We start from the raw sequence: 21,194 nt of genomic DNA on the forward strand, positions 1-21,194 counted from the left end.
GCGTTCCACCTGGGCTGGGAGTGCTGCTGGAGAGAGCACGAGTCCCCTGCACTCAGAGCTGCAGTGGAACGAGGGAAATGGTGCCACCAAAACCCCACTGCTGCTCTGATCAAGTGTTCCAGCACCCAAGCTTCAATCTAATGGGTTTTTTCCTTGTTCTATGTCTTTTTCCTGAAGTCTGAAAAGATGCAAAATCTGATTCAATGGCATCCAAATGGGTCCTGAGGCCAGAAACTGCTGCATCCAACAAATAAGAGAAAGGGTCAAAGTGTTTGGTTCCTTGGGGTTTCCAGCTGTTAAACTGCCAGAGCATCAGAGCAAGTCTTAAGGCACGCTAGAAGACAGTTTTATCAGAACAAGATTACATGAATGTGTATCCTAATAATTGCATGAATTATATGACCTAGGGCATCTTTTGTAACAAGATCATTTGTGTGGTCTCATCATCTACTCAAGTCTGTTTAGTAATGTTATTTTTTTGGCTTTTCAGACAGGATCAGGCTTTGGGTAGTATAAAGCATCTAGTGAATTTTAAAGTAGGAGCTAGACTTGTCCTTGCAAAAGGCTTAATTGTCTTTTCTTTTTTTTTGGCTGACAATTTTAACAGGCAAAATTAAATGCCACGTTTTACCCTTTCCAGGTAATCCTGTGAGGTTCTAAGAACCAGCTACACTTTATGGAACACTTTGTGTGCTCCTTTCTGTGCTTACTTGTTTGGAAGAAAAGAGCAGAATGAGAGTACTCAAGGCTGCAATTTTGAACTGACCAGCAACACGGGTTGTCTCTGTCACCAAAAGTCTTTCCATCTTGACCTCTACAGGGCTGATTTTCAGAAAGTGCTTACCTTTAGGGAAGAGCTGGCTGGGGATGGACTGTCAGTGGCTCAGATCTCACGAGTGACAGCTGAGTAAGAGCAGAAAAGTTTCAGAATTTTATTCAACACCTAGCATTTTGTGGCCACTTGCCATGTTTCCAACTACAGTCAGCTCCAGTGAGCTTTCATGAGTTTGTTTGGAAAATCCATCTGCTGGTTTTGGCCCCAGAGATGCCAGTTTTGCTGCCCTGCAAATCTGGCCATTGCTATCTCAAGTTGAACACACTAAGATAGCAGACTCTAGTAGAAACTTGCCAAAAATCAGCAGTGCTGGAGACTAAGATCTGGCATTCTGGCTCCTGGTCCCACATCCCAGTCACTGGGAATGCCAACTTTAATTATGTTTTACTGGCAATGTATATCTATATCTTTTCAGCACTGAATTGGGATGTTGTGCTCCAGCCAAGCACCAGCAGCCACATATCCTTCAAAGCAGATGTGAATCTTTTTATGAGAAAAGAGCAACAGCTCATAAAAATACATAGGAAATCCCAAACACTCATCACTTAGCAACTTTCTACACTGAACTGATTGTACTTGTAGACTGCTGATTTGTGACTGACTATTCCAGTCACATCCATTTCACTGTATATTCTCCCTGTTTGAAATGCATCCGGAGCGTCAGGGTCTGGAACTCTTTGGTGTTCTGAGGCCTTGTCTGCACGGTCTAAATGTAGAAGTCTCTCAAAAATAGTAGGATAGTGCACATGGAAGGCAGTGGTGTAAATGTGCCTCCTTTATGTGGAATATCCATAATAAATTTAAAGGTTTCCATCCCAGTCAGTCCTGTCCAATCAGCAGACACATTAAAATGGCAAACAAGGTCTGCCTCGTGGTATCATATGGTCCAATTCCTTACCCAGGAGTCCCAGAATGTTTTACTATGGCACAATTTTCCCAAATCTTCATTGAAGTTGTGATCTGAATAGATGCCAAATGTCATTTGAGGCTGTGGTGGCAGAAATGTCTCCTGTATCCTCACAACAGTTGAAATGTTTGGGTACCAGGATGGTCAGAGTCATCTCATCACGGAGCTGTGATGCAGTAGCACGGTGGGCACTCACTGTCCCCACACCCTGTGATCTGCTGATGTGTTTGGACAGGGCTGTCACACACTTGTGGCTCTCCACCAGAGACTTCAGTCCCCTCAGTTAGATCATTACATGCAAAACAAGATATCTGGGAAGCCTGGAGGGGTGGAGGTGTTGGCTGAGCTGCCCTGACTTGGGTCAGCAACTGACAGAGCAGTTTCTCTCTCATACTGACAGAACCCAGCTGGGACGTTCCGGACTGCTGTTCCCATTGCTTCCAATGGATTTGTGCTCCAGCCACATCAAATTCCAGATGAGTTATTTGTGAAACCCTGGGCTGACTGGAGGAGGGAGGGAGGGAATGTTCAGGAATGATGGGTTTTTAAAATCTTCTTTAAATCAATTACTGTCTGTGCTTACCATGCACATTAAAATTGGAGAAAATCCACAATGCCTTGCTCTGCCATTTGAAGTATTTGTTGCCAGTCATTCTCAATTCCTTTGCAGGCGGCCCCTCCAGCAGAAGCGTGGTTTTCTCTGGAGCTGACATTAGCACTGTTCCACTAGGTTGGCAAAATGCAGTGAGGACTGTGTTCCCTGGGAGACTGGCTGTTTTCCATTTATTTCACTGCTCTGGAAACAGGCCTAGCTGTAATGGCCTAACATATCTTAGAACAGGAAAATTACTAATTCAAGTCAGTGAGCATATTTTCATTTTAAAAGAGTAACAAATTAAATAAACTCCCTGCATTTTGCATTTGAGACCTCGGTGTTTCATCTGCTGTAATCTAATTCACCCATTCATTTCCTGCACATTCATTTTATCCCATTATTTGAGATTTCCTTTGCTTTTAATCCTGTGTTTTGAAGAGACCAAGAGTTACAGCAGAGAATAGATGAGAGGCTAAATGGTAAATAAAAGAACAAACATGCCTTAATATAGCTTGATGTGTTTCTAATCAATCTGCTTATTGCAGCTGGATCCTTAGTTAGGTGGGCAACTTTTCTGTCTCGGGTTGATTAGAACTTCTTTAAAATAGGTGAAGTGGGGCTCTGTGCACAGTGCACCAGTACCAACAGTTGGTTTGGTTTTTAGGGGGTTTTTACAATAGCAATTATGGTTGCAGGGTTTTTTTTTAAAAAAAAACAAACTGAAATACCCATGGGAATCTACAGACTTTTTCTGGGGTGCTTTTATCTAACCAAACTCATGCAACACGATCTTTTTACTTACACTGAAATATTTACCTGTTTAGCTGGGGACGAATTGCTGTGTGATCAAAAAGTTTGATACTCCAAGAGAATCAATGAGCCTTTTTCTTTCTGTACCCTTCCGAAATAACGTAACCAGGGATGTCCTTCCTAGAGCTGTCTCACCTGCCTTGGTTGGCTCTGATGTGTTTTGCCATGGGCAGTTGTTGTTTAGTTGTTGTCTCCCTTGAGACCTTCCTGTCCACAGGAACCACTGGGGAATATTGTTCACTTCTCTGCATTTTCAAAAACCTAGATTGTTTTTCATCATGTGCCACCCTCAGGCCTGTGCAGGTCCCCTCTGAGCCTTTCCTGGGGGAAGTCTAAATGAAGTCTGAACATCAGCAGAGAAAGCAGGAGAAGAGTCTGACCTGAAAAGTGGGGTCTGAGGGATGCTCAGGTTTTGGGCAAGCTGCTGCATCCCTCTGAGAGCAAGCACTCCTGGCCCACCTTGCCTTGCACCTGGGTGTGCTGAGGATGGCCAGAGAGGGGCTCAGGGAAAACAGGTCCTGCTCTGGATCTCCCCAGTCTCAGTTCCAGAGACTACTGAGACAGAGGCATATGCATGCCGATGTACACCAGTTTGGGCACGTGGAAACTGGTGACATAATTCAGACATCAAATTTCCCTTCATCTAACGCCATAAGCAGGTGCCTGTTTTAGTTTTGCAGTGCTTCTTTGTGGGGTTTCACCCCTGGATTGGGATGACCCCGAAAGATGGAAAAGTCCCTCCTCCAACCCGTGCCTTCAAAGAAAGACTCAGTAGTCTTCTGTTGTCTGTTCTCAAGGTAGTTTATTGTTGGTTATCTACAAGATTCTTCTCCTGAACTGCTGTGGCCCGTTCAGCAGGTCAGACAAAGGCACACTGCCCTCCCAGGGGGCTGGTGCCATCTTTTATATCATATATTACGTACTACATGTTTATGCTTTTTCTCCAATACCTACTATCTATATTGAATGGTGACTTTCTACTCTAGACCAATCTGTGAGTGCCAACATCACCAAAGACATGGAGGCTAGGAAGGAGAAAGAAAGAGGACAGGGCACACCCAAGTCCCTCCATCTTAGATCTCCTGACCCCCATGTACAAAACTTGGACCCCTGCGTACAAGGCTTAAAACCCCCCTGTACAGCACTCAGAAATCCTACCCTTTACTTCGTGACTACTTCTACTACAATATCTAAACTTTTGTGACTTCTTGTTCTTCCTGCAAAGTTGGTAAACTGTTCCATGGGTCAGATTCAAAGCCACAGGGGTCTCTGGCTGCATGCCAGGGTCTCAGATGCTTTTGACCTGGGTCTGGAACGTCCAAGAATGTCTGTGGGACATTCTGAGTTCTGACACTTCTTCACCAGCCATATTAGCTTTTTTAATTTTGATGAAATAAACCTGGGTTTTGCCATGGATTCCAAGGGGACCTTTGAAATGACAAAGCAACCTATTAACAAAGCATTCAAAATCTACAGATTCTTTCTGCATTGATGTTAGCATCACCCTTCTTCACCCCTTCCCCTGCCCAAGAAACATATTTCTAAAAAACAGTGAAATACCGCAAACAAAACACGTTGGAGTTTGTCAATCTGTTTTTCCACATTAGGAGAAGGAGCAGAACTGTAAGAAGGGGCAGAGTCAGCATCTGTGATGATCTTGTGCATATGGACCCCTCTGTGATGATCTTTTTGTAGGAATAATTTTGGTGACAGCATGATGTGAGATCATGTCAGTAACCTCACTATGAGTCAGCTCTGCTCATTTATCACCCTTCACATGCTTTTATTTCTGTTCTTGTGTTGTGCTGAACATTGAAACACTTCAGAATAAGGCATTTTTGGACATTTCTGCCTGTTGGGCTCTGCACTGAAGGAGCAGCTGTGTGTTCTCTGGAGCCTACCCTGGCACAGCATTGATGTGGCCTGCACTGGGCAGGGTTCAGTGGGAGTGTGACACCTTTCCCACCATGCTGGGGTGGAGAAAAGGGTCCATCTGTCTTCTTCATGTTTTGTATTTTTTTGTTTTGGTTGATGGGATTTTTTCCTGCAGTGCCATGAGACAGGGCAAAGGCTGAACAGACAAGGGCCCTGCTGCTGAAGGAGAAACGCTTCTCAGGCAAATGGTGGCACAGTGGTGGCTTGCTGTCATTTATTCTGTGCTTTGTACTTGTTTTTTGGAGACAGAATATTGTAACTGCTTGGCCATTATCACCTGGGGTTTTTTTTCGCTGTCACATTAAAAACCCTCTCCAAAAAGCCCAGCTCCCTATTTTTGCTTTCTTACTCTCCACTGAAACAGAGTGTCATTCACATTGGATTCAGTCTCCTTCAACAGTGTATTTCAACAGTTTCATATGAGCATTAGCACTTGGGACTCCTTTACATTTATTTTCCAGTGAATAGATCCTATGGCTGTTAGAGCCCAATTGTCACATTCTCTTTCACCTGCAGGCTGTGGTGAGCTGGCTGAAGGGTACCAGCAGCTACTCAGCATTAGGAAATGGGTTTGAAAACATAAATCACTTCTTTCTTGGCATATTCTAGATACAGTGCAGGGTATGTTTGCATTAGCAGTTGCCATATTGCATTAGGATCTGTGCTGATTAGATTTTCACTAATAGGAGCAGGGCAAATGTATTATATAGTTGCACAATTAAATATATTGTCAGACTGAGGGTGAAAGGATGGAGTAATGGAAAAAGCAGGGGATAAGGCTGGCTTTTCTTTGGAAGGAGCAAATGTGGAGAGGTCATGTTAGAGCCAGCAGGAAGTTTAAAAAGAGTTTAAGGAGGTTGGTTGAGGAAATGTCTTGACAGAACAGTGGAAATGGCATGTTATGGAGGAGTGAATGATTAACTTGCTTGAGAAGAACCAGCAGATAATTTGGTCTGGGCAGAAACATGCCACGGGACCTAACATTGGAGCAGATGAGAGGTGCTGAGCTGCAGAAGGCAGGAGAAGTTTGAAAATGTGCATTCAGCCTTGAGAAAGGATAATGATAAGAAAGTGACTCAGAGTAGAAGGGGCTTGGTTCAGATTTGGTGGAGTTTCAGTGAAACTGGGTTTACCAAGAAATCAGTTTTTTAACGGTCTGTCATTTTTAAGTCAAAGTGGCTGTGTCTCTAATGCTTGCAGTTGTGAGTATTGTTTTCCCTTTCCTTCGTTTTAAATTCTCTCTTCCCTTTTGCTTGCAACTATGAAAATCTCCTTGAAGTTGATGTAAAGACTTTGGTGGATTTTTAGTGGACTATGAATAAGCCTCTTCTTGTGTCATGGCTGAATGCTGATTTCTGAGCTGTTCTGGTTCCAGGCAGCATCTATAATTGCACATTATTATTTGAAATATAAAGATTTTAATTGCTTTCCAGAAAGCTTGAGAGGAAAATAATCCATATTGTTTTGCTTCTTCTAATTGGAGAACTTTTCCACACTGTAATGTGCCTCAGTAGGCCCATTCCATCACATTCTCTATTTCATTTTGAAGTCTCTTGAAGAGTTAATACTCCATTATTTGGCTATTTTTCTTGATCTCCAGCCACAGAGGTTTGTGTTTTTAAATAATGCTTGTCTTATTTTTCATAGCTGATGTGACTGGTTCAGATTGGATTATTTCCTTTGACCCAAACTGGGGCTACAGTTCGAAGATCCAACCAATCTGTGGGCAGCCCTTTTTTCTCTTTAATAGCAGACTAATTGGCAGACCAATTAATCTGCTCATCTGTGAAAAGAAAATTTATGGCAATAAGTAGTTCTATTTCCAGAAGTCATTCTCTAAAGTAACATTACAGTGGCCTTGTTTACTTCATGCCCTGCAACACGATCCAGTGCTTCAACAGTACCACAGGTCAATTAGTGGACCATTTAAGCAATTATTAGCCACTAACAAGGGTGACTGGCATCATTACCCTTCCTGTTTACCAGCAAACTGTTATTTTAATACAAAGATCAACAAATAAATTAGGGCATCTGTTGTATTGCCATGTCTGCCTTGAAGTAAATGATATTAAATGGGCTTTGGTTGCTGCCAAATTCTTAACCCTGGCCTAATGAGATACACTGATATGTCTCTTGCTGATTACAGGAGCTGTAAAATTTAGTTTGTATTGATTTATTAACAGGAGGACCAAGTTCTCGGCAATGGTATTTTTTTGTTTAATACTCTGATATCTGTCTTTTTATTTTAAATATTATTGATCTGGCCTATTTCAGGCAGTCCAGAACTATTGGTTTCCTCTGAAGGACAAAGCTATTTCCTAGTTGTATTGATTATTTGGATACTTACAATAATTTTAGGGTGAGGTTTGTATATGTAAATGTGTCCTTTTGTCTCATGCTTTTCTCATGCTCCCTAGAATGGCCTCTACTTCCAGGTTTGCATTCTGAGAGTTATTTTTAACTCTTCCTTGGTATTTTTACAACGGGGTAAGGCTTCTTCAGGTTTAACTGACTGTCTGCTAAGTAAGAAAATCAAGTAAATCTCCTTTTGATGGGTAACTTGGCTGCAGCAGCCCGAGCAGCCTGGGGAGATGCTGAGTCGTGTTTGACACCAAGCTCTGGGTGCCCAAGATCCTTTAGTTGGGTGCAGCAGAGAATCAGGCACAGCAGACCCTCACCCACTGCATGTTTACCAGCAGCCTTCCACGCCACTGCATGCTCTTTCTTGGGGAATAGTAATTGCCTGCTGGAGCTGAGAACTGCAGCTTCCAGTTGCCAAAGTGCTCCTGCCAAACTCTGTGAGTGAGGCTGCATCAGAAACAGGGGGGAAATGAGCAGAACATGGACAAGCCTCTCCACTGGCACAGCAAAGCCCTGAGAGCTGGGGCTCTTGTGTCACCTCCTGAAAGAAAAGCAGTCCTGTTACCCCTGAGGTATTCCCAGTCCTCTCAGCTGCCTGAGGAGCTGTGGCATGTGCCTGCCTGGTGTGCTGCCAGGGCCTTTGCTGAAGCAATGATCCACAATGTGATATTTGTGCTGGTTTTATTTCCACTTGAAGGAGATTTTGAAGGGTCTTATCTAACCTGGGATAAAACCTGTTCTGGACACACTGATTTCTGAGTAGTTAACTTCTCCAAGTGTTTTAGAAAACACAAACTGATGTGATGCTTGAGTCTAGTTGAGTCAAGTTGCAAGCTCTTTAAAACTAAAACCAGCACCGGGTCTTGAGAAACCCAGGACTAACTGAGTGGTTGTTTCCCTTTAAGTGATTTTGAGCCCTCCAGGTGTGAGTGCTGTGGATTATGTTTCAGACACTGCCAGAAAACAGTCAGACCAGCAGTTTAACATAGCTAAGCTTTTTGTGTTTGCATACAGTTAGGAAATCTGGTTATTCAGGATCCAACTGTGTCCCCGTCGTTCCTTCGTGCTCTTGCTGTTGGATAATGAACAAAAGTCACAACACCAGCCAAAAAGCAGATCGATGTTCAGTTTCCTTCATCGAGAGGAGGTAATTGCAGGAACATTTCCTGAGAAATATAATTATGTATATGCTAATCTGCCTCCGAAATTCAGGTTTAGTTTCTTCTCGAGTGGAAGACCTGGTTACAGAAAGTTCCTCTCTCCTCTTTAGGATTAGTCACTGAGACATGAAAAAGTTGCTGATGTTTAGAGTCAACTATACCTTGATCACCTCAGACATTTCAGAAGCCTCATTTTTCTCCATATGCCTCAGAAAATTAGAATTCATTCCAGCAGCAGCCTAGGTTCAGACTTTCTGGTATTTGAAATACAAAGTGGGCCTTAAGAAATTAGCTAAATGAAGGAGTCATGCAGAATGTGAGATTTTTGTCTCATCTTTAATGCATGTTTCAGCCAAGCTGCAAACAAGTGTGTTTAACCTGTCACAAACATGGGGTTTAGGGGCTTTTTCTTTTTATATTTTGATTGAATCACAAAAAATCAGGTCTGAAGTCAGCTAGTTAGCCCAGGCCATTCCTTCTATGCTGAATTGTTTCTTGTTATAGCTATTCCCTGAGGCTTTACCCTGTCCAGTGTTAAATGTTTCTGATGATGGGATTCCACTCTTACCCTGGAGAGACAATTCCACACTCTAATAGAGCTCACCATTACTGAAATTTTACTGATGAGCAGCCTTAATTTTTCTCTGCTTAATTTTATCCTGTTACTAGACCGTAGTGATTGATTTATTCTGGGGAAATTCAGTAAATGGTTCCTGCTTCACAGGATGGACCTTACAATAAATAGCAAATTGTCATGACCTATCTGTGGGTGTCCTGAGATTACACAGGAACTCAATTTATCTCAACATTAATTCCCTGGAAGCTATTTCTGTCAGTACCAACTCAGTGGAGGGATGAGCAGTGAATTTCACTGCCAGATTCCTGCCTCCTGCCCCAGCACCAGCCCTGGGCTGAGGCAATGTTCAGTGGCTCCCCAAGCACGAGGCCAAGAGGAAGGAGCTCCTGCAGGCTCTGGTGCTGTGACGTGCCCAAAGGAAAGACATTTAGGATCTGCTTCCCCATCACTTGCCTGGGTTCCACACTAAAGGAGCTGCTGAGGTGGAGTTACTCCTGGTTTTTATGAGTGTAAAAGAAGTGAAGAATATGACCTCATAAATTCCAGTCCACCAGTGGCATAATATCCCTGTGCCCAGTGCACATATTATGCAGCTCTCCCAATTTTTTGTGAGGCATTTTACACCTCTTCATACATGCAGGTGATCCGAGATCTGTGTTCATACATAAGGCTAGGTCTGGGTGTATGCTGAAATGAAATTGAGATGGTTCATCTCAACAAATTTCCACTCAGAAGGTGAGCTCTGTGCAGGCTGGGTGTGAGGGGTATCTTCATTTCTCCTTTCTAGGTTTTTTAATTGTGGCTCAGCTGATGAGCAGTAACTTCTCCCTCTGTGGAAACCTGACAGTGTCTGGCAATGCAGCTGTGGTGTACTTGCATTATGAGGACAGATTCAGGTATTTCTCCTTAATGTTCTTGGAGTTTTAAACAGGTGGCAGGTGCTACGTGATTGCAAGTGGCTTGTTCTGTTGGACGCAGGAATCATCATTCTAATCTTTTATATGTGAAATTTCAAGTAGATATCTGGAAATCATTGATGTCACAGACAACCCTCTTCAAACTCCTTTTTAAATTTTTTTTTCAGGTATAATTGATTTCCTCGTGAGCCACCATCCAATTGCTAAAGTACTGAGAGACCACCTGGTGTTCAAGATTGCTCCCATGCTCAATCCTGATGGAGTTTACCTAGGAAATTACAGGTATGGTATGGGGAATGAACCCGTGTGTTGTTATATTTGCCTTATACACCTTGCATTGTTTTGTCATTAAATTTTACGTGACTTGTTTCAATTAATTCCTCTTAAACTGGAGATTCTAATGTGGACATGTGCTTCCTGAAATTCCCACCTAGGAAAGGGGCAAAAAGGGAATTTTTTGCTTCAGGAGGTAGAGAGCAACTCCCCAAGACAGCAGGGTGTCTGCTCTACAGGCCTCCTTTAGGTGTGGGAGTTAATGTCAGCTTAGAGTTAGAACTTAGCTGTGTTTTATGAATGCACTCATTATGCTGCTCATCAGCCTCTATGTAAATGTGTCAGTCAATCACAGCTGCCTTAAACTACCCAGATCATCCATTAAAGTCACAGATTTCACTCTGTTATTGTACTGTAATAGATAGGGATACATGGAATGGAATAATCATTCCACCCTATGCTAATTTTTCTCCATTTTAGTATTTGAATTACTACTTTACCACTTCCTCTGTTGAGATCGTATTCAGATAATCTTTTGTTTTCCCTAAAATTGTCTGCTCTTAATGCATTTATTTACAAAATAAATGTGCTGCTGGAGGTGATAATGAAAAGCAGTTGATTAGCTGATGATTTGTTTGTGGGGGCAATTACATGTACCACACAGTTCTCTGGAGAAGCCCCTGAGAAATGAAATATACTGCATGTGGTTTTGCTTACAGTGCAAGACTAAATAACACAATTCACTTTGCAGCCAGGCTACCTCGAGCTTTGATGTAATTAGGTATTGCATTGCTAAGCAGAATAAGGCTGGGTTATTGTATGGGCGAGGAGACCACTGAGGAGGAAGATAGAAGGTGCAGAAAATGGGGCTGCTGGCAGCTCTTTGTTGAGGAAACAGCCTCAAGTTGTGCCGGGGGAGTTTTAGATTAAGTATTAGGTAAAAAAAAAAATCTTTACTGAAAGGGTGACCAGGCACTGGAACGGGCTGCCCAAGGCAGTGGTGGAATCACTGGAAGTGATAAAAAAATGTGTGGGTGTGGTGCTTAGGGACGTGGATTAGCAGAGCTGGGTTAATGGCTGGACTCAGTGGTTTTAAAGGTCTTTTCCAGCATTTATGTTCCTGTGATCTGTGCTCCTTATCCCTGCTTTGCTCTGCTCATTGTTAAGCTGAAGCAGCAGGGAGTTGTGGGGGTCATTTCCACAGTGGTTCTGTGTGTTCTGAGTGAGACTTCACAGAACAGGTGGTTCCTTCCAGCAGCAGTGATGCTCACCCAGCTCTTGGCAAATCCCAAATCAGACAGTGATACTGCAGTGGTGGCATCAGACAGCACCAGGAATTTATCAGAATGTGTCACCATACAGGAATAAAAACCCCAAATGTCCCTAGAATCTGATACTACAACACTTTCCTTTCTTCCAGGTGCCGTGCACATAAGCAAACTCCAGTTGCAATTAAGCAGCTTTTGTTTTCCCCCTAAGTTCACTTGCCCTGTAGGTTTTTTCCCCTGCTCTGTTATTTATAGTTTTTGAGAGACATGCAGCTTTTTATAGGCATTCATATGGCTCAGAACTTGAAAAGCCTTTTGGGAACCCAGGTAGTGAGAAAGGGCATGTGAATTAATTTGGAATTGCTGAGCTTGATGGTGTACTCTTGGTTTAGCTTTCCATGATATGCAGGATTTTCAGCCTCCCTGAATGAAAGAGAATTTTAATGAGCTAGTTGAAAAAAACCATTTGATTTTCTTGCAATTCTTCACTGTATTTACAAATGGCCTAATGTAACTAATAACTTAAAAATGAGGATAATAAGCAAAATGCTACCTGTTATCTTGAGAAGAATATTAAAAAGCCTAGTAATGTGCCAGCATTGCAGTTAACTAGTGCTGAGTGAATAATTTGCAGCAAACACTTTATTTCATGCTCATACAAAATCCACAAGCACATCACAATTTATTTACTTGAATTTACTGGATGAATGTCTAAAAAAATCTCTAAGGATCACTTGCTTGTGTTTGAAAATTTAACCCTGAGGCTTCTCAGTGATTGGCTAGATAACTCTGCTTCATTTCTTTTGGTCTTTGTTCAGATTAGCACATAACTAGGACTTTCAAAAGTCTTCCATGTAGTGGGGTCTAGCACAGATCTGTTGGCTGGGGATAACCCCCTGCTTTTGCAAACAAGGGTGCCACATGCAGCAAGAGGAGTTTTAGGCATTTGAACTTCTTCCTGTTATCTCCCTCCCTCTCAAAGCAGCAGCTGGTGACTATTTCTTAGGTTCATTGAAGGTTCACATTCAGACTATGCAAGCTAAGATAATGAAATGGGTAATTAAACCTCATGCTTGAGTTTGTAAATTGATCTCCTGCCAGTGTGAGAGAGGATTTTCTTTTACCCCACCAGTGCACAGCCTTGCACAACTGGCAAAGTGCACTGTTGGATGCACTTGGCTGTCCTCTGGAATCCCAGGCACAGCGGGCACCATGAGGAGCCTGAGAGTGTCAGCAGCTCTGGGAGAAGGGATGGGATGGACTTGTTCTCCTGGCACCAGGACAGGAACCAACCACTCACCAAGCCAGGTTGATGTGGTAACAGCTGGCTGGTGAGATTTTCTTCATTGCCATTTTTGGGGATGCAGGACTGACTGAGGGTGTGAGTCCTGTGCTCTCACCCCAAATCCTCCTTCCTTTGTTGTTGGGAACTGAGATTTAGGAGTTTAAGCCACATCTGCAATGATGCCACCAAGAATTGCCTGTTTTCCACAAACTGCTGCTCATTCTCAAGAGAACAGACAAAATGGGCTGTGACTCTGACTTGGGTGTGGCGAAATATTAATTTTCAAACTCACCAGCAACAAGTGAGTTTGGGACTGCAGCTATAAAGCACAGACTCACCTGTGAGGAAAGTTGTTTATATGTTGCACGTGTATTCAGGTGGCTGTAAAAGAAATGGTCATGGAAATGAACGTCAGAGCTCAGTGTATCAGGATGCATGGAAATGGGATGCTAGATTTTACTGATTTATTCAAGTTTATGCAAGAGTTTAAGAATTTTTATTCCTTTACAATTAGGAATGAAAAGACACAGTGCCTTGTGGGATGTACTGGGGTGATAAGGCAGCTCCTTTGATTCAGAATGTTTAGGAAGTCTATACACAATTTGAATGAAACTTTTTTGTGGTTTTCTGATTGGCTGGGTGGGGTTTTTTTTGGGGTTTTGGGTTTTTTTTTGGTTTTGTTTTGTTTCTTTGTGGTTGTTTTTTTAACTCTCTTTTCAGTAGGAAAAAAACACCCTCCAAGTCCTTTACTTGCTGCATGATTATATCCAGCTCCTTCTGAAATACAGAATAATGACAGGCACCTGCTGTTTGGTGTGGCCAAGAATGTAGAGTCTTTCCCAAAACAGGAAGACGGGCTTCTCCCTTTTCCTGAAGTCCTTAAAACCTGGTTTCATTATACTTCTTAGTGTAACTGGCTTTGCTACTGCAGTATATGGATGATATGCTGCATGGCTTTGCAGGAAGACACCATTGTTTGACCCAGCTAAAATAGAGAGTCTTCAGCATAATTTTCTCTCATTTCCAGCTGCCAACTTGTCCTCAGCTCTCACCTGAACAGAAAGACTCCTTTTGCTGGGGGTAGTGCACAACTTGAACTTTGGCTTTAGCTTAAAAGGATGTGACACAAAAAATAAAAATATTTGTGAGTTACTCCATAGCACTAATCTCACCCTCTCTGATGGATTAAACTGCGAAACAGCTTTAGGAAATAAAGGAAAGCTAGCGCAGTGAAGAGAGATTTCTCAACTTTTCTCCCTCTATTTGCAGTACAGCATTATCATATTACTATCCCCAGGGAGGAGGGGGTAGACTAAGGGGAGAAAAAAAGTGTTCTTGATTTAAAAGTCGTGCATCCCCAGGCTTGGCCTGAACTTTCCTTTATCGAGAGCTTGTTCTTAAGCTGGCATTCTGCAGCTGAATGCTGAAATGTGTCCCTGCAGGCGAGATGACTGTACCACACCGTCTTAGATTAGTTCCAATTTGTCAGCCTCACCTTTCAGAGGCAAAATCCTACACTGGCACCAAAAGGGATGTGTTGCTTAGTCTGGGAAGCACTTCACTGAGGTACCCCAGAAATGCCATGGCAAGGCAGATGAAATATCCTGACCGTTCTCTGAAGGCTCTGTCGCATGCCCCAGGGAGTGTTCCCATTCCTTTTCTCTGTTCCTTCTCTGGGGCAGCTGTGACAGCATCAGCCTTCAGTAAATTACAGCCATGAATTAGCTGAAATGTTCTAAAATCCCACCACTGCTGTAGCCTTCTAGTCAGATTGTAGGCCTGCAAGAATTTGTGGGAATGGGGAGGAGAGGGCACACACCAATTCCAATCCTTTCTCATTTCACTGCCGGTGACAATATGTGTGAACCCAACACAGTCCTTACCTCTTATTTGTGTAAGGAGTTAACAGATTAATTTGTTAGTCAGAAACAAGGCCAGCCCTACCTAGGCTGGAAAACCAAATTCACCATGAACAGTGTTGGTGTCCTTATGAAAGCTCTGTTGGGATTTCATGTTTTGAACAAATGGTATATTTTTGTCTCAGAAATGTAGTTTTGTAAAGACTTCAATAGTTTGTAGAAGGTAGTCAAATTTAGCAAACTGTTTCAAGTAAAAAAAAAAAAAAAAAAAAAAAGGAAGTCTTGAGAAACATTTTAAATCATTCATACCAGCATTTTATGAAGGACAATCTTATTTCCTTTTTGTTTGTTAATGGCATGATTTTTTTAAAACACTGACCTTTTCTGAACATTCTTTTTGAAGGATCTGAAATACAACCAGAAAAGTAGGCTTTGGATCAGGTGAAATATTTCAGATTTATCCTGAATGTGTTTTTCTGGACTTTATTTCTATGACTGAACAAATGGTCAAAAATTCATGTTCACATGTAATTCATAAAGGTTTTTTAACAGTAAAGGCACATGTAGACTTTATGCAAATTATTTTATGTCCCTTTTGGGGGGACTAGATATGTCAGGTGGTTTTTACTATCACTTATTCAGTTGTAAGACACAGCTTCCCACATGCAGACTATCATTTGTCTGTCTCTTCATTCTTTTTTACCTATTTTTCTGGCAGAGAAGATTTTTTTCCCCTCTTAACTTCATTTAATAGATGTGAAATTCATGCATTTCCTTAAATTGAAAAACAGACTATCCATCTCAGATGACAAGATGAAGCTCTCAATGGAGTTTATTTTTCCTAATTAGGTGTTTGTCATTGTGTATTCTATATAGCAACATATAAGTAAACAATCACGGACCTTTTGAATAAATTTATTGGTTTTATTTATGTTACTGGGCATAAAAAATCTATAATTACCAGGTACAGCCGCAATATAACTGGTATTTAATGACAATTACTTTTTGTTACCATAGAAATGTGTCCAAAGTAGTTACCTATAATTTCTCATTTCCAAACCTCACACATGTTGTATTGCAGTATTACCATAGTAATTGCCTATTAGTCATCATAAAATAAGCAGTTACCCAGAAGATATCAGGATAGTGTGAAATTTCTCATCTTACTCAAAACTTGCAGCACATGCCACTTCTCGGCTTCCTTTGGTGGGATTTTTGCCTGAATGCCAACAATGTCCCTTGCACTTTAACCCAAGGGAAGGAGGGATATGGCTGGGAGAGGATGGTACTCCATAAACACACTGAGTCAGGAAAAGCATGCTCCCTCCTTGGAACACACAGAACTATTTCTCATTATTGAAAAACAGGGATTTCTCAAGCCCATGAAATGGAGGTTCATTCCTTGCTGTGCGTTTCCTATTTATATTTTTTTTCCAATTCAGTTGTGACCAAAGCAGAGGCTGCATGCCTTGGGGAGGTCTGGGAGCCCAGCTCTGTGTGCCAGACCCCACAAACCCAGGATGCACTGCTGCAGCCATGGGGCAGGATGCTTCCTGCACTTCTCCTTACCTTTCCTGACTTTTTAATTAGGATTGCATGTCATTGAGGCCAGCGAGTCTCTCTCTGAGCTCACCTAGATCTGTGATCAGCTGGGAATGGCCATTCCATGGTTCACCTTCTCCCAGGAGGCTGGAGGAGAGGCAGGGCAGAAGCTTTCTCCTCCCCCAGCTCTTGCTTGGCATTGAGGATGGGTAAGGAATCTTCTCTTCTGTCCTTCTCACATCCAGCATGTCCCAGCTCGTGTGTTGTGCCAGGCTGGGGCTCTGGGAAGCAAATTCAGGGGTGGATGTACAGCTGTGACCCAGGTGTGCTCTGGGCAGCAGCCATGGAAAAGCCCAAGGAGCAGCAGAGTTATCTGTGACCCTTACACCCACCTGGCTTGTGGCATTGCCGTTCCTTTCCCATCTGGAAGTTTCCTGTCCATCGTGGCTTTTATTGCCCAGAGAGTGCTGTCACCACAGGACAGCTACAGGGCATGCTGCTTTGCTCACCATTACTTTAAAAAAATCTCCCTTGTAAAAAAATAAAAATAAAAAATTGTGAACCTTTATCTTAAAACAAATTCTAGGTTTGCAAAAGGGTTCCTATCTATTGCTGTTGAAATGCTCTTTATATTGATGTGGTAACTGCTCATTTAAACCATATTACAGCTCCTGAGTATTTTTCAGTTGCTATTGATGTGACAAATTCTCTTGCACAGAGGACTGCACCAATCAATAGAGTCACTATATGTGCTTTAACAACAAAGCCACATGCCTTGGGGTTCCAGTTGAATCTGAACGTTTTAGTAGCATTAAATAAAGCTATATTTATTTTGCTTTTGGTGCAAGGAAAAAAAATCCCAACCCAACCTAATTTAATACAACTTGTTGGAAAGGTTTGAAGGCAGCATTATGGGCCATTTCCACATGTGATGAATACCTAACTAGTGTCAGAGCTGCTATTTTGTTTTTGTAAGCGAATTCTTCTCTTTTAGTTAGATTGATCTGGAGCTACAGAGTAGCCTTTTATTTTTAGACGAGCGGGGAGAGAAGTCATAACAAGAAATACTGAAATCATAGCTTTTTTTATAGCTGCCACTATTCCACTGAGAATGAGACATGATGTCCTTAAAGAGACAGGGCTATTTATTTTCCATTTAAATAGCACCATTTGTGATTATTACCTTTGAGCCATTATGCAGAGAATAAGCACCCAGCTCATGAATCCCAGCCAAGTGAATCAAAGTTTTGTACCTAAGTGCCATTTATGTCTGTAAGCTGCTGTAGGAGCCTATTCTTGACCTTCACTGACTTTATTTCTCTCGCATATCGTTATCTTCCAGAATGTATTTGTAATTAACAGGGGTGTAAAAGTCAGTTTGGTTGAATTATTTGTTTCTCTTTTTTTCTCTCCTGAATAGCTGATCTTAGGCCTGAATAATCCCATCTAGGTTTCTTAGATTTACTTTCACTTAAGTAACTAAACATATTTGGCTTTCTTCTCTTTTTTAAATTTCCTCTATAAATCTGGCTTGTATCTCTGGTGGTTGGAGTTCTTAGTTCTGTTCATAGCAGCAAACAAAGGACTGAATTCTCCAGTGATTTTTTTCTTTGGGTTGACTGCCTTGCTTTTGTGTTTTATTTGGGGTTATATTATTATTTATTTTTTTCAGTTATGTGAACCACTTGGTAAACTTCTGCCAGAGTGCTGTGGATCTTTGTTTTGGTTTTGCCTTGAGAGAGGGGAGTGTCAGTGCAGTGGCAAAGGGCAGCAGAGAGCTCCTTTGGCTGCTTCTCCCAGGAGGAAATGGCCTGTGATGAGGTGTAGGTGTCAGCAGTGGGGACAATCCCCATTCCAATTCCTGTTTGTCTCCTTCCTTCCCCCAAACAAGGTTTGTGCTGCTCTTGCTTTGCTGAAGCTCTGGTTCAGGGAGGTGCCCAGGAGTGGCACTTGCAATGAGCACTGTGGCTCATTGGTTCTCTCTGGGTTTTCTCCTCCTCCTGCCCTTGCCCGTTTGGTTTTCCTCCTCTAATACAATTATGGGCCCAAAATAAAGGCGTGGCTCCTTGCAGAAGGCCACAGCAGCTGGGGAGCTCCGTGGGAGCCCTGCTGGCTTTGAGCTGTACTTGCCTTGCCAGCAGCATCAGGAGTTCTCCACACACCTGGGAGCAAATTCCAGACCCTGAAGTGTTGATGAGGTTGAGCCCCATTCCAGCCCTCTGTTCTCCCGGTAAGAATGAGCTGCATCCATCCTGAGGATGCCCATGCAGTTGAGGCTAGAAACAGGGATTCAAGCTGTCCTTGTGCTCTGGTTATTGAGTTGGGTTGTTCCCTAAGTAGACTCCTCCATTCTACCCTATCTTCAGGAGTTTGGAAGAGATTTCTCTGTCCTGACTCCTGGTGAGGAGTACAGGATCACTGTAGTACTTGGCAGTACTTCCTGAATTCCTGGAGAAGGCTCCAGGGAGACTTTATTGCTGCCTTTCAATACTTCAAGGGGGCTTATAAAAAGATGGGGACAGTCTTTTTAGCAGGGCCTGTAGCAACAAAACAAAACAACTGGTAATGGTTTTAAAATAAAGGAAAGTAGATTCAGACTAGATATAATGAAAAAAAAAATGTTCAGGATGAGGGTGGTCAAACACAGGCACAGGTTGCCCAAAGAGGTGGTAAAAGCCTTGTCCCTGAAAACTTCCAAGGCCAGGTTGGATGGGTGTCTGAGCAACCTGATCTACTTACAGATCTCCCTGCTCTTTGCAGGGCAGCTGGACTAGATGGCCTTTAAATGTTCCTTCCAACCTGAGCTATTCTATGATTCTGTGACTCTCAGAGAACTGAGCCCCCTCTCTCAGCTGGTGCATGGAGCAGAACCAGGCTACTTCTGTGTTTTAGCTGTACAGGTTACACTCCAGTGCTTGTTTGTGCCAGCAGGGATTGTCTAGGCAACAATTAAGTGAAAAATGGAAACTGCAAGTCAAGAGGGGAAATTTTTCCCTTAGCTCTAGAAATTACCAATTAGAGGTCAAATTCCACCTTCATGAAATCACATACAGTTCCTTTTGAGTGAACAGCCTAAAGAGGAAGAGTGAGGAAGGTATTTTGCCTGTAGTCTGTGAACTTAGGAAGGCCTAGCTTGTGATTTGTGTGTATCCCAGTTTCAGACTCTTCCACCCCAAGCAGCATCTCAGAATCTTTTCCAATCTTTTCTCACTTCCACTGTCCCATTTCAGCAACATCTCTTCACCTGAACACATTCACCAGCTGCCAGGGCAGGCTGCAGAGGGATTAACTTTTCCTGAAGGCATTTCTGGAGAGACACCCTGGAATTTTTTGAAGTTGTACCTATTTACATGAGATCACCTGCAACTATTGATCACTCCCATGACCTCTGCTAGAGCCTCCTTCCTTGTAGTCATAATTATATATAATACAGTTATAATGCTATGCAAGGGAGGGTTTCAATACTCTAAATTGGAAAGAATTTATCAGCTGGCAATAGACAAGTCCAGTCTTCCTATTTCAACTGCTGCTGTGTGGGTGGGGAGGGGGAAATACCATCCAAGTTATTAGGAAAACAATAGCAGCCTAAGGGAATGTTTGTTTAGGTTCCACTTTTGTTGTTTTCTTTTCCTGGGTGACAGCTGTTCTTTTATTTTTTTTATTTTCAAAATTGCAGCACTTAAAATGATGGCAGCTTGCTGTTTAATTAATAATATTGGTCCTAAGGGCAGCGTCATGTAATGTCAAAACAATCCTGAGACAAAGCTAAATAATAAGCAGTCATTATCTAAACCAATACTGTATTAATAAAGCAAGATGAAAGAATTTGAGGATGTGCATCCCTTCTGAGGAGTGCAGACACCTGCCCAAAGCTCCCACTCACATATCTTGGTCAGCACATCAACTCCCAGACACTGTAATCTCTTTGTGATTTGGAAGTGCCTCGTGAAGCACCTCTAAGTGGTTCAGAGTTGTGATGTTTCATTTTCTGTTTGCAGAAGAAACCATTTTGCTTGGCTTCATTCTCATAGGGGAAGTGTCCCAAAAGAAACATGTTAAAATATTGAGTTTAAGGAGCTTGCAAGGCGTCAAACTCTTAAAAACTGTCCTGGTGCTCATTTGAAAATTTAGGTTGTGGTTGTAAAGGAAACTTTATTTAGCTACCAGTACACATCCCTTTTCTGCTGAATCAGAGAGAGGTGGGAGACTGCTGTTCCACAGCTGCTTTAAGCTCAGGAAAATGTGTTCTGGGTACCCAGAGGGGCAGTTCAGCTCTGTTTTCCCTCCTGGCTGTGCATCCCTGCCATCTCCTTTTTGCTAGGACTGGTGCTTGTGTGGCAGTGCTGTGAGCTAGAAAAATACTGATCCCACAGAAAACCAACCTGGCAAAACAGTTCTCACTTGTCTCCCAGTGCAGCCAGAAAAGCGAGACCCAGACAGAAAAGAGGAATGAGCAGAGAGGGATCCTTTTCTCATGGCAGCTTGGGTGGGATGGACATAAAGCAACTCTGAATCCAGAGCATAAATTGTAGTTGGCTGTTGTGCAGTGATTCTGGGGGTCTTGGAAATGAAATACAGTGGCAGCCAGTGATTTGTTGGATGGGTTTTGGTGTGCTCCAAAGCAGTCATGCCCATGTGATCTCATTTTTAGGATTATTATTTCCTAACAGCAGCAAATGATTATTTATACTATTTGGTAATAAATTGGGTGACTTGGCATGTCCATTTAAGAAAACAGGGGCTTTTTGGTGTCAGAAGCTGGAAACGAGCTGTTTCCATGCAACTGTTATACCCCATCATGTACACATGGCAAAAAACTGCCCACAAACCCCTTTTCTCTCTGCTCCTTATAAATACAGAAGCCATCATA

The 21,194-nt window shown here is 42.4% G+C and overlaps 1 protein-coding gene across 1 annotated transcript in view; it reads left to right on the forward strand.

Annotated features, from left to right (window-relative positions):
- BEND5 (BEN domain containing 5) overlaps nucleotides 1–21,194 on the forward strand; it is an 883,422-nt gene that overhangs the window by 690,182 nt on the left and 172,046 nt on the right. Inside the window, exon 8 of the mRNA XM_038144486.1 lies at nucleotides 10,265–10,379. Coding sequence (XP_038000414.1) covers nucleotides 10,265–10,379 — 115 coding nt within the window. The remainder of the gene's footprint in view (nucleotides 1–10,264; nucleotides 10,380–21,194) is intronic.

Source organism: Motacilla alba, chromosome 8, assembly GCF_015832195.1.
Source record: "Motacilla alba alba isolate MOTALB_02 chromosome 8, Motacilla_alba_V1.0_pri, whole genome shotgun sequence".
NCBI classification, from domain to species: Eukaryota; Metazoa; Chordata; class Aves; order Passeriformes; family Motacillidae; genus Motacilla; species Motacilla alba.